This window comes from Tupaia chinensis, unplaced genomic scaffold (genome assembly GCF_000334495.1).
Source record: "Tupaia chinensis unplaced genomic scaffold, TupChi_1.0 Scaffold000314_1, whole genome shotgun sequence".
NCBI classification, from domain to species: Eukaryota; Metazoa; Chordata; class Mammalia; order Scandentia; family Tupaiidae; genus Tupaia; species Tupaia belangeri.
Window position 1 is genome coordinate 1,276,804 of NW_006159807.1, and position 11,913 is coordinate 1,288,716.

The following is an 11,913-nucleotide window of genomic DNA, read 5'->3' on the forward strand; positions in this document are numbered from 1 at the left end:
TAGGACATCTAGTTTTGATAGAATCTAATAGATTCTATCAAAAATAATAAGTATAATTTATATAAGGTGAAATTTATCACTAATCTGATTTTGTTCCTTCCTTTTCTTTGTTTTGTGCAAAATATTGTTGCTATTAGTTTGTATTGAACCAGGGAATTTTTTTTCTTTTTTTTTTAGTATTTTTGTTTTGATGCTCTAAGAAATTGGACTATTTCACAATGTAACTTTTGTTGAATTCTGTGTATTTACCAAATCCAAAAAGCTCATGTCTGTTTTTATTATTTAATTAGGTACCATATACTCAAGATTTAAACTTGTCTGTAGTATGTTTTCAATGTTTAATTTAGACATAGTTATTTTGGCCTTCTGGCTCTCTCTTCTAAAACACCTTCACTTAATGGTTTACTTTTAAATCATTGCATGATAATCAAACTCTTGTCTGGTTCAGCAACAGCAAATAATTAAACGGTATTCCATGTATTGAATATTAGCGTTTTTCTCATAGGTAGTTATAATTTAATTGAATTTTACTCTGAATCATTGAGTTCAGTTGGGATGAAATTCATGCCTTTGTTCCTTAAATGTAATTTAGTGATTTTCCTTAAGGCAGGAAAATCTTGTAAAAACTGCCTTGTTTAAAGTCCATGAGTGGGGCCAGCCAGATAGCGTATTGTTTAAGGCAGCTGGATCCTACATGGACTACTCCATACTTTGAGTCCTGGACTCAGCGACTTAGAAATCACACTGGACATGTGTGCATGCATGCCTAAAATCCCAAAAGGAGAATGGAAGGAGAAGGACTGTGACATGGCCAATCCTCCCAGGGCATGATTTCTTACTTTCCTCTCTCTCTCTTTCTCTCTCTCACTGGGAGCACATGTGCCTTATAACAAAAACTGAAATATAAACCTATAAATATAAACCTGTCTTTGTGTGTGGTTTATAGGTGAGACAGTGGTGTTCATTATACAATTACACTCAATCTGATGAAGTTGAGTCTTCTAGCTAAGTTGCCTAATCAACAGTTGTTACTATTTTTTTTTTTTTTTTTGTACCAAAAGCTTCTCTGTCAAGAATATCGGAGTTGGGGCAGGGCATGTGGCAGGAATGGGGAAACAAATTCCATGAATAATTAAAAAAAATCATATCGTGGTATATAATTTTTTCTCCTTTTAAAAAATAATTATTTTATTTAACTTTATTTATTTACTTATTTTTACAAATTGTTTTTAAAATTTGACCAAAGAGGGACAGAGCAAATGAGAGAGAAACACACAGACAGTAAAAGTGAGAAAGCTAGCCACCAGGTCCGGGACTCGAACCATGGTCTGCCATGTGAGAGTCCAGCACCCTTAACCACTATGTCACCTGCTGGCCCCTATTGTTTTCTTTTAAATATAGATGTCAAAGTTGATTTAAAATTTTTCTTACAGATAGAATTAGGCTATATAGATAACTGTTCATATTTTAAACGAGGCCATATAGGAAAGAACAGGACTGTTTAATTATTGTGAACACAAAGACTGCTTTCCCTTTTATTAGTGTATGCACAAATATGAACATATTCTGAAACATATTTTATTACCAAGCTATTTTAAATTACTACTTCACAGAAAAAATATGTATATTTTTTATTAGAATAGGCAAATGATGCTACCCATAGAAATAAAATAAGTACTTTTGGAATATAAAAGCTTATTATAAAGTTCTATAGTTTAGTTATTAAATCAGTATGTCATTCTTTAAATTTTTTTTAGAGGGATTTTTGCTATAGGGCACATGTGCTTGCCCGAGAGACAGAGAGACAAAAAGTGAGAAATCACCCCTAAGGAGGATAGGCACATCACAGTCCCTTCTCCGTTCTCCTCTCAAGATCTTGGGCACTCATGCGCATGCACCCAGTGTGAGTTTTAAGCTGCTGGGTCTGGGACTGGAACTGTGGTCAACTACGTGTACAGTGGCTTACCCATTATGCCATTTGCTGGTCCCAATTCTGTTAATTATTTACACCTAGTTTATTGAGATCTTATTTTATGACTTTTCACAAAATGGCTTTGGTATCCAAACCTCAAATACCTCTTTCTTCCTCCCTCCCTCCCTTCCTTCCTTCCTTCCTTCCTTCCTTCCTTCCTTCCTTCCTTCCTTCCTTTCTTCCTTTCTTTCTTGGAGAGAGATATTTTTATTTGCTGTAGGGCATATGCGCTCACTGAAGAGACAGAGAGAGACAGAAACTGAGAAATCACCCCCTGGGGGATGACCACTCTGCAGTCTCCTTTCCTTCATTCTTGTCTCAGGATCTTGGGCGTTCATCCACATATGCATCGTGTGAATTTCAAGCTGCCGTCTGAGACTCAAAACGCAATCCACCACATGGGAGTCCAGCGATCTAACCATTATGCCATCTGCTGGTCCCCAAATACCTATTTCATGTAGACGAGCTGGTGTCTACATTACAGGTTTTTGTCATACTAGTTTTGTGTGTGTGTGTGTGTGTGTGTGTGTGTGTGTGTGCGCGCGCGCGCGCGCGGTGTTTGTCTTTGTTTTTGTTTTTAGTTGTATCATGATCTTTCTTCCTCATTATTCTGAATAGCTAGGACTGCAGGCACTGCTACTATGCCCAGTGCTTTCAGACATGGACACGTTGTGTTGACCACACTGACTGAGCTGCTGATCCTCCTGCCTCAGCCCGGAAATTGAACCCAGGCCTCCCACATAGCCTCAGCCTGGTGATGAAGCAGCAGCTAGCACATGCTACCTTGGCTAGGTCAATTTTTTGTAGTTACTGCTATTAAAACTTCTTTTCTGGGGAACCAGCAGTTAGCGTAATGGCTATGTCGCTGGACTCCCACATAGTTGACTGTGATTCGCCATCGGACACGGTGGCTTAAAGCTCACGCCGGGCGCATGTGCGTGCGTGCTCAAGATCCCAAGAGGAGAATGGAGGAGAAGGGACTGCGGCATGACCATCCCCCTGGGGAGTGATTTCTCGCTTTCTGTCTCTATGTCTCTCTCTGTCTGTCTGGCGAGCGCACGCACCCTATAGTGAAAACCTCTCCAAAAAAAAACAAAAAACAAAAACAAAAAACTTCTTTTCTGACTAAAAATAGAACTATATTGCCTAGCAATTCCATTATTGGGTATAGACCAAAGGAAAGGAAGCAGTATGCCAAAGAGATAATTCTGCAATCTCACATTTATTGATTAATAATAAATTATTAACAAATTATTGATTAGTAATTCCCAATAGTCAGAATATGGAATCAACCTGAATATTCATCAGTAGAAAAACAGAGATAGGAAATGTGGTATATATTCTTAATAGAATATTATATAGCTGTAAGAAAGAATAAAATTTGGGACCAGCTGGTATCATGGAGGTTAAGGCACTGGATCCCTTCATGGTTCAAGTCTCAGACCCAGGGGCTTGAAAAACCACACTGGGCGCATGTACATGCATGCCCGAAATTCTGAAAACAAACAAACAAAGAATAATACTAAATGAAATAAATCAAGCCTAGAAAAACAAATACTACATGTTTTCCCTTAAATGTGGAAGCTAAAAACAATGTTAAAGTCTTAGAGGCAGAGTAGAACAGTGGTGATATAGAATGAGCAAGGGAGTGGTGGGCTTGGGGAATAATAATAGGTACAAAAATCTATCTAGAGTTTAGAAAAAAACATACTGTATCCTATAAATTTCTATAGTTATGATATATAAAACAGAAATTATAATAGAAAATATATTAAAAATGGAGTTAGGAGGATTAAGTTCCATTGCACTATATAGCACAGTAGAGTGAGTAGAGTTAACAGTAATTTGTTATATATTTCAGAATAGCTAGAAAAGAGAATTTTGAATGTTCCCAGCACAAAAGACTGATTATGGCTTGAGGTGATGGATATGCTAATTATCCTAATTTGATCATTACACATTGTATACATGTGCCCCCAAATCCTATGATCTTGATGAATCTTAAATATTCATAATTATTGCATAACAATTAAAATATAAAGAAAGGGCCCAGCTGTAATGGTGCAGGCAGTGGGGCACTGCTGTGCAATACTGGAGCTGTATGGATAGGACCTGGATTTATTTGCTAGGTCAACCTGAACATGCTGGATATGTCTGTGGGTGGGCCATGATTTTGATAGGCCTCGGGGGAGGGATCATGGCATAAGACTCTTTGGGACAGTCTGGCTATCTGTCTCTCTCTCTCATAAAAGAAATAATCTTAAAAAAATTAAGAAATTTTAAAAATATTTCTTCTTTGCAAATTAATTCAGGGGAAGAAAAGTAAAATTGTAACATAACTTTACTATAAGCCTTGAATTTTTGATGCCACTTCTGTTTCAGTGCAGAATTGAAGTAATCTGTCAGAATGTGACAAACTATGTGGGCCTATGTTCACTTAAACATGTTTATTGGTGCATTGAGTCCTGGATTCTGACTTGTTTTTTCACTTTGGGTGGCTATTTTGGTTTGTTTCAGAAGGTTTACTGAACTGTATAACAAGTTGCAGTATAACAAGTTTTAAAGTTCTTGCCAAGTAAGTGTTCCTCTATGGCCAGGGAGTTGTGGAAAACTGTGATTCTAAGTTCTACCCTGGGTGAATTCTGTTAGGGTAGAGTTACAAATGATTGGCAACTCCTGAAATTTTCCACAGAAGAACTTGTTTGCCCTTGTAGTAGAAATGATTTGTACATGTCCATAGAATTTAATTTTTCCTTCTGCCTGGAATATTCAAATAACAAAACTTGAGTGACTTACTGCTTTTCTACATTGGAATTTTATAAGATTCCAAGTGGTGCAGCAAATGCCATTTTAAGTTCCATATTAAGATACAAGCATGATTTTTATGACATTTGGCAGAACTATGATTTATGGACATTCTCACTATTTTTTTGGTAATTGTGTGGCATTTTCAGACAGTAAAAACTTCAATAAGCCACTTAATGTGAAATCTGGGTCTTTCATTCTGTATATAAAAAGGAGGAAGGTTGTAATTAGTGCTGTCAACCAGAACCCAAAGTGTCTTCTAAAATATTTTTAAGGCCTTGGTGTATAGAGTATGTAAGATATAGATAATTTGTATTTATTAAAACTGGTATGGTAAAACCGTGAATTCTTGAGATTCTCACGTTAGCATGTATGCATGCAATGCATAATTTCTTTGCAAAACTATTAATTTTACTTATTTATAACTGTGGCATGTTCTATATAGAGAACTTAATGAGAATTGTTTATTTACTAGACTGGCATTCCCTCTAGATTTTTTTGAATCAGTAACATTTATACTATAATATATCATAAGGGATCGTCCTTGACAGTAGGAAAATCTGCTTTTTGGCTTAGCCAATGTAGTTTAACCAAATTTCTCAACAAAGTATTTTTAAACATTTTTTTGGTTTTTATTTTTTAATTTTTATGAGTGAGAAAGACAGAGAGAGAGAGAGCAAGAGAGAGACAGGGACTCCCAATAGGGTCTTCATTCTGCAGTCTATCTGCAGCCTCATCCAGCCCTGGATCCATGTATATACCTGGCACATTCAGGGAGATCTCAGGATGTGAACCTGGAACCTTCCCATGTGGGTCATCCTCACAAAATGTTGTGTTATCACAGCACCATTGTCCTGCCCTTCAGAGAAGGAATTTTAATGTCTTTTTATTATGAAAATGAAACAAAGAAATACATCAAAGGTAGATTTTTATCTGACTTAGAGAATTGGGTGGCCCAAAGCTTGTCAGCTCCTGTCATTTCCTTCTCTAACCTGTTCTGTAAGCTTTAAAGAATTGAAAGTAGGAATATGCGCTGTGCTTCCACCTTTTTGCCTGTTCCTTGATTGGAAGAATTAGTATAAACTATCAATTCTATTCAAATTAATCTACAAATTTAATGCAGTCTCAATCAAATTACCAGAGACATTCTTCACAGATTTAGAAAAAAACAATCATAGAATTTGTCTTTAATCATAAAAGACCCCATATTGCCAAAGCAATACTGCACAAAAAGAGTAGAGTAGTATACATCTCACTCCCTGACCCCATAATATATTACAAAGCTGTGATAATCAAAACAGCATGGTACTGGCACAAAAGCAGACGTGTAGACCAACAGGACAGAATGGCAACCCCCAAAATAAACCCCAAAGCATATAGCCAAGTGATTTTTGTTTTTTGAGAGGTTTTCGCCATAGGGCGCGTGCGCTCACCAGACAGACAGAGAGAGACATAGAGACAAAAGTGAGAAATCACCCCCCAGGGGGAATGGCCATGCTGCAATCCCTTCTCCTCCATTCTCCTCTCGGGATCTTGTGCACGCACGCATACACGCCTGGCGTGAGTTTTAAGCTACCAGGTTCGGGACGCGAACCGCGGTCGACTACGTGGGAGTCCAGCGACATAGCCATTACGCTAACAGCTGGTCCCAGCCAAGTGATTTTTGACAAAGGGCACTAGATAATCCAGTGGGGAAAAGAAAATCTCTTTATCAAATGGTACTGGAAAAACTGGGTATCCACTTGCAGAAAGATGAAACTGTATCCCTGTCTCTCAGCACTAACAGATTATCAACTCCAAGTTTGAATCAAAGATCTAAACCTAAGACCTCAAACTATAAAACTCAGGAAACTCTTGGATACATCAGAGTAGGCAAAGACTTCCTAAATAAGACCCTGAAAGCATAGGCAATAATCCCAAAATAGACAAGTGGGATTACATCAGTTTAGAAAACTGCACAGCAAAAGAAACAGTAATTAGAGTGAACCAACAACCCTTTATGGAATAAATATTTGCAAACTATGCCTGTTATAAGGGACTGATAACCAGAATATTCAGGAAACTCACAGTTTATCACCCCCCCCCCCCAAATTATCAACTCAATTAAAAGAAGGGCAAATGAGCTGGACAGACAACTCTTTAAGGAAGACGTATGAACAGCCAAAAAGCATAAGAAAAAATGCTCAACATTCCTTAACATCAAGGAGATGCAAATCAAAACCATAAGATACCACCTAAACTCCAGTTAGAATGACTAAGATTAAGGAAATAAAGGGAGCCAGCAGATGGCGTAATGGTCACGTTGCTGGGCTCCTACATAGTCGAGTCCTGGACCTGGTGGCTTAAAACTCAAGCCAGGCGCATGTGTGTGCATGCCCAACATCCTGACAGGAGAGTGGAGGAAAAGGGATTGCAGCATGGCCATTCTCCCAGGGGGTGATATCTTGCTTTCTCTCTCTCTGTCTCTCCAGTAAGCACACAAACTATAGCAGAAATCTCTCTTAAAAAAGAAAGAAAGAAAGATAAATTCTGGTGAAGTTGTAGAGAAAAGGGAACTCTCCTACACTGTTGGTGGGAATGTTAGTTAGTACAGCCATTGTGGAGAACAATATCGAGAGTCCTCAAAGACCTACAAATAGGATTATCATATGATCCAGTGATTCCACTCCTGGGTATCTCCCCAAAGGATAGAAATGCACTCAGTCAGAAAAACACTTGCATGTCTGTGATTATTACAGCATTATTTGCAAGACATGGACCAACCCAAATGTCCATGAGCAGATGAATGGAATGAAAAAGTGTGGCACATACACACTGAAAAATACTACTCAGCCATAAAAAGCAATGAGGCCCTGATATTTGATAGAAAGAGTACGAATATGGAAGATTTACTGCTAAGTGAAGCAAGCCAGACTATGAAAGAGAGGCATTGTATTTCCCCACTCAATATATACTGAATGTCTGCACTCTATGGCAGAAACTGAAAGATTGGAAGGTATAAAGGCAAGAGCAACTATGGATATCAGGGACTGTGTGGGAGGAGGGTGGGAAATGGGGGAGGGTAAGAGGAAGGGAATCAGGGAAAAGAAAGAAGCAAGGGAACCAGCAATTAGCATAATGGCTTTGTCGCTGGACTGCCACATAGTTGACCGCGGTTCGCGTCCCGGACCTGGTGGCTTAAAACTCATGCCGGACACGTGTGCGTGCGTGCCCAAGATCCCAAGAGGAGAATGGAGGAGAAGGGAGGGCGGTGTGAGCAGCCCCCGTGGGGGGTGATTTCTCGATTTCTGTCTCTATGTCTCTCTCTGTCTGTCTGGCGAGCGCACGCGCCCTATAGCAAAAACCTCTCCAAAAAAAAAAAGAAAGAAGCAAAACATTTAAGGGACATAAAAATGGAACATTGCTGATGAAAATATGTATGGCAATATCTTGATTGAATCAATATACAGTGTATTTATGATGAGAAAATTTATTTGGTATGTGTAATGTTACACAGTGATTAAATGTAAGTAAAAAGTAAATAAAAGAATTAAAGGCTATTTACTAAAATTGTCATTATTGTTAAGTTATTAGAAGGAACTTGAATTTAATAAAACTCAAAAAGAGCTAGAGTTTAAAGGGAGTAAACTTTCAGGTAGGAACCAAAACTCTTACTCAGCTTCTGCTGTGGAGAAGACAGGGGACAAAGATCCTTCCTTTTCCCTACCTAGTGTGTTAGGTATGTAGCATATTCTGACCAACAGGTAAAGTACTGATAATGTCACTTGCAGAGGGATGAGATCTTGTGATGCCTTCAGAAAAGGTAAATCCTGACTTCCCCAGTCTATGGATAATAGAGATGTACATCAGTGTCAGAAAACTTCATCTCTCTGTACACACAAACACATTCAAGCATACACACACCTATATATATGCATGTACTCATGCACACACGTGAAAACACTCATTTATACATTGCAGAGCTGCTTATACATAAAGGAAACCATACCCTCAGGAAACAGTCTGAAAGTTAATACTTTTGCATTGTTTGTTGGACCATTGTCTTATGGGACATAATTATGTTGAGATTTTGATTTTTAGACATTAGACTTTTGTATGTGTCTAAGAATATATATGTGTGTGTGTGTATGTATGTATGTATTTTTGTATGAAAAAAGAGTCATTAGCTAAAAGTATGTTTATAGGTTTATTTACTCCAAATTATTTTATTTCTTTAGTCATGCTAATTCAGAAATTAGTTGCTCTAGAGAGTGAAGTACTTATTTCAAAAGATTTTCAGGATGTTAGCCCATTCTTGTTACTTAGTCTTTGTCTTTTACTTATCTTACTGAGCAATTTTTACATTTAGTTATTCCTGAACTCTTGCATCTTTATCTTTTCAGAATCTTTAGAAGAAAAAGATGTTCTTGATGATAATACAGAGCAGACAGATGACAAAATATCAGCTACAGAGCAGACAAATGAAGTGATTGACAAAGTACCAGGCTCAGAGGAACCAGAGGAGGAACAAGAAGAGACCCAGAAAGAGGAAACCACAGAGAATGAAGCCAAATCAACAGTTCCCAGAGGTGAAAACACTCATTTATACATTGCAGAGCTGCTTATACATAAAGGAAACCATACCCTCAGGAAACAGTCTGAAAGTTAATACTTTTGCATTGTTTGTTGGACCATTGTCTTATGGGACATAATTATGTTGAGATTTTGATTTTTAGACATTAGACTTTTGTATGTGTCTAAGAATATATATGTGTGTGTGTGTATGTATGTATGTATTTTTGTATGAAAAAAGAGTCATTAGCTAAAAGTATGTTTATAGGTTTATTTACTCCAAATTATTTTATTTCTTTAGTCATGCTAATTCAGAAATTAGTTGCTCTAGAGAGTGAAGTACTTATTTCAAAAGATTTTCAGGATGTTAGCCCATTCTTGTTACTTAGTCTTTGTCTTTTACTTATCTTACTGAGCAATTTTTACATTTAGTTATTCCTGAACTCTTGCATCTTTATCTTTTCAGAATCTTTAGAAGAAAAAGATGTTCTTGATGATAATACAGAGCAGACAGATGACAAAATATCAGCTACAGAGCAGACAAATGAAGTGATTGACAAAGTACCAGGCTCAGAGGAACCAGAGGAGGAACAAGAAGAGACCCAGAAAGAGGAAACCACAGAGAATGAAGCCAAATCAACAGTTCCCAGAGCTGAATCTACTCCTGATCCTGAACTAAGCGGAGAATCTTTGATGACAAAGTAGTAAATGCTTCTATGTGCCTTCAACTGGATATTTAGTCTCATTGATGTCAATTGTTGCTTTATAGGTGGTGCTTTGTTTCTCCCATCTCCTTCCCCCCACAAGGATATACTTGATATCATTTGAATTCAGATTGCTACCTATTTCAATATGTTAAAGTTGGATCAATTGGGTATTAAAATGAAAAGCAAGTGATATCAGTGAAGTAAGATCCTTTTGAATATACAAAGGCCCACACTGTTTAGACAGCTTCTAGATATTTTTGGTCCATTCTAAAAGTAAACAATAGTATTCTCATTTTCTATATGTATATCTATAAATAATATACATTTGACATAGGAAGAAATTTGGTTAGGAATAAATTCTTTAATAGTGTTTGTTTTAAAAGTAAGACAATTAAGATTTTGAATACTTTGTTAAAAACACATAGGATTAACTCTTAAGATATTTGCCAGGGGGGAGTAATATCTTATTTAGGTGTTTACATTAAGCAGTATGGAAGTTGCAACTGTAATTACATAGGCATTGGTACGAAGTCTCAATAAGAATGCAATTGAACAGTCAAGTGCAGTGTTTCTTTTTGATGTCTTTTATTTTGCAGCTGGGCCAAAGGCACATAATGTATATAATTAGTTTATGTTTACATATTAACATATAGGAAATATCTCTGCACTTGACTGTACTTGAATTCTGAGCATTATTTATACTTGTAAAATAATGACGCTATATAAGTGAATTTTGTGCTCGTGTGTGTGTTTTGTTAAGGAAAATAAAGATAATCTGTCAGCGGCTTCTTTTTGTTAAATATATAGACTTCTTCAAACATTATCTTGGTGAATGAGTTGGCTACATGAAAAAAATCTCAGTAAGAAGAGCTCATAGCGCAATAAATCTGTTGATTCTGCTTAGAGCACATTATGATGCTTTTGTTCAGAATTGTTGTCTTTCAAGTTCAGAGAAATGATGACATTTAGGGTTCTAATCAGAGGTTAGGCTTTTGAAGGACACTTTAGACTGTTTGTACTTTTTTAACCTTGAGAGGCAAATGAGTTTTGTGAGAATAGGCATTTATTTGCTTGTAGCTCATTGCATTTAATGTGTGTACACTGAGGATTAGCTGGGATAAGTTTTTGACAAAGAATGGTAATTCTTGAAACTTAAATATAGTTTTTTTTAAATAGCTCTCTCTTCCCAAATATTGAAAAAAAAAATTGAAATCAAGTTATTGTGCCAAAGGGAAGAACACATAAGAATGGTGTGTCTGGCTTACGTTTCTAAGCTGGTTTTATGTTTCTAAATTGTACACAGTTTATTAAAAACTGAATAAAACATTTTCTGTCATTTAAAAATTTATTTCTATGATCTATATCTTGTATCTGACAAGTATTTTTTTTTTTTTTTCTGACAAGTATTTTTAAAGAACTCAATTTGCTAATAGTCTGGTGTCCTGGTGTAATGCCCAGAGATTTTTAGTGTTTAGAACTGGGTTAAAATTTCAGCTCTGCAGTCTTAGGCAAGTTATCTAACCTCTCTGAGATTGTTTTCTATCTGTGAAGTGGGAGTATAATGCCTATTTCTTGAAAGTATTGGGATGATTAAAAATAACTTACATTATTTCCCTAGCTCACTGCCTGAAAGTAGCTATTAAGTAAATGGTAGTATTTGTTATTATTTACATCCTTGTGAAGGACCAGAAAATGTTTCTTTTGCAGATAAAAAATGATATGAACATATAATTTGCCTGCTCAGAATTAAGCCAAAGCTTCCTTTACCAGCTTTTTAAAAACATATTCAGGGACCAGCAGTTGGCATAATGACTATGTTGCTGGACTCCTATATAGTCAACCGTGGTTGGCATCCTGGACCTGGTGACTTAAACTCAC

At 36.7% G+C, this 11,913-nt stretch overlaps 1 protein-coding gene across 3 annotated transcripts in view; it reads left to right on the forward strand.

The window, feature by feature from the left end:
* The window catches only part of LNPK (lunapark, ER junction formation factor), an 84,905-nt gene extending 73,684 nt beyond the window's left edge, over positions 1-11,221 (forward strand). The window contains exons 12-13 of one of the 3 annotated variants that reach the window (XM_006151107.3): positions 9,160-9,345; positions 9,981-11,221. In XM_006151107.3, coding sequence (XP_006151169.1) covers positions 9,160-9,345; positions 9,981-10,033 — 239 coding nt within the window. In that variant the 3' untranslated portion in view covers positions 10,034-11,221. Of the gene's footprint in view, positions 1-9,159; positions 9,346-9,794 lie in introns of those variants that run through there. The other 2 variants (XM_006151109.3, XM_006151108.2) reach the window with 2 other exon arrangements.
* Positions 11,222-11,913: the final 692 nt, after the last annotated feature.